Source organism: Antrostomus carolinensis, unplaced genomic scaffold (genome assembly GCF_000700745.2).
Source record: "Antrostomus carolinensis isolate BGI_N321 unplaced genomic scaffold, ASM70074v2 scaffold28685, whole genome shotgun sequence".
Taxonomy (NCBI): Eukaryota; Metazoa; Chordata; class Aves; order Caprimulgiformes; family Caprimulgidae; genus Antrostomus; species Antrostomus carolinensis.
In genome coordinates this window covers 7,515-9,266 of record NW_010314731.1, presented here as the reverse complement: position 1 = coordinate 9,266, position 1,752 = coordinate 7,515, and the positions used below count along the sequence as shown (strand labels likewise).

Genomic DNA, 1,752 nt, shown 5'->3' with positions numbered 1-1,752 from the left:
GGGCGAGCGGCCGCTGCGCCCGTCCTCACCGGCAGCACCTGGTCTGGGTGGGACCCGAGGAACCACGTTGGGGGGGAAACGCCGAGCCCCGTCCCGGGAGCTGCCGGGGCTGGGCTGTGGGCTCCGTGACTGCGGGAGGTGTAGGTGTGCGGGGCCGGTGCGGTAACTTCTCTCCTCTGCCCGCACAGGGCTCTGCGCCAGAGGCTGCCATGTGTCCCAGGATCAGGAACCTGGCGCTCTACGCCTGTTCCATCACGCTGCTGGCCTGGGTTCTTTACGTGAAGAAAGAGGCAAAGTTGGCAGCATCATCAGCAGCCCAGAAGGTGGATGTAGCTCATCACAAACCCAAGTCTTTGGTTCTGGACAACGCTGAATCCAGCAAGTGTTTGCCAGACTTGACTCTTGCCAATTCTTCTCTTGCCCTCCCGGAGCTTCACCGTGTGTTTTTAACGTACAAGCATTGCCGGAACTTCTCGGTCTTGCTGAAACCTTCCAGGTGTAGCAAAGAGACGTTCCTCTTGCTGGCGATCAAGTCTTCCCCAATCAACGTAGACCGGCGGGTGGCAATTAGGAACACGTGGGGGAAGGAGGTCTCCATTGGTGGCAAACGCATCAGGCTGGTGTTCCTTCTAGGGCGCTCAGAGGCCAAAATCCAGGTGCAGCCCCTGCACCAGCTGCTGGCTTATGAGAGCCAGGAGTTTGATGACATCGTGCAGTGGGATTTTGTTGACAACTTCTTCAACTTGACCCTCAAGGAGCTGCATTTCCTCCGCTGGTTCATGGAGGACTGCCTGCACGCCAGGTTTGTGCTGAAGGGTGATGATGATGTCTTTGTCAACACTTATAACATTGTTGAGTTCCTCCAAGAACTGGACCCGGATAAGGATCTCTTTGTTGGGGATGTGATCACCAACGCCCGGCCCATCAGGAACACCAAAGTCAAATACTTTATTCCAGAGTCCATGTACAGAGCCCCCTTCTATCCTCTTTATGCGGGTGGAGGGGGCTATGTGATGTCTAGAGAGACAGTGCGCCGTCTCCAGAGCACCGCAGAGGACATGGAGCTCTTCCCAATAGATGATGTCTTTGTGGGAATGTGTCTGGCAAAGATGGCAGTGGCCCCAAAGAACCATGCTGGCTTTAAGACTTTTGGGATCCAGAGACCTTTTAATCCTTTTGATCCGTGCTTGTACAAAGAGCTGATGATTGTGCACAAACTAAACCCGACTGAGATGTGGATCATGTGGACGCTGGTGAAGGATGACAGCCTGAGGTGTGCAGTATCGGTAACGCACAACTACAGAAGGGCTTGGAAGAGAAGCTACTGAGGAGCACAGTGGGATTTCGACCGGTGACAGATAACAGGGTCCTTCAACTAAAAATCAGGTTGTGGTAGAAACGTGTCCTCTACTAACAGGCTGTACTTGAGCCATAGGGGTTTGTTTTGCAGCAAGTCTTTTTTTATCGGTGGGTTACTGAAGAAGTTGAATTGTCTTGGGGTGGGGATGGGGCTGGTAGGTCAGTGAGATGCAGCACAGGGAACTCAACTCGGTTCCTCCCAGCTAGACTGGAGCAGGGGAAGTCACAACTGCCACAGGGACATGAGTTGGGGCTCTGCAACACTGAGGCTGGTGTCTGACCACCGGCCAAATTGAGTCTCGTGTAGGAAAGCTAATGATGACTAGTGGGTGTCAGAGCACTTGAAATTACTTGAAAGGGTGGAAAAAAAGGGCAGTGTGTGCTGCGGGGTCC

The 1,752-nt window shown here is 53.8% G+C and overlaps 1 protein-coding gene across 1 annotated transcript; it reads left to right on the top strand.

Annotated features, from left to right (window-relative positions):
- Positions 1–209: 209 nt before the first annotated feature.
- On the top strand, positions 210–1,328 carry B3GNT4 (UDP-GlcNAc:betaGal beta-1,3-N-acetylglucosaminyltransferase 4). The gene has a single exon (XM_010167745.1). The coding sequence runs from the start codon at positions 210–212 to the stop codon at positions 1,326–1,328; it is 1,119 nt and encodes a 372-aa protein (XP_010166047.1).
- Positions 1,329–1,752: the final 424 nt, after the last annotated feature.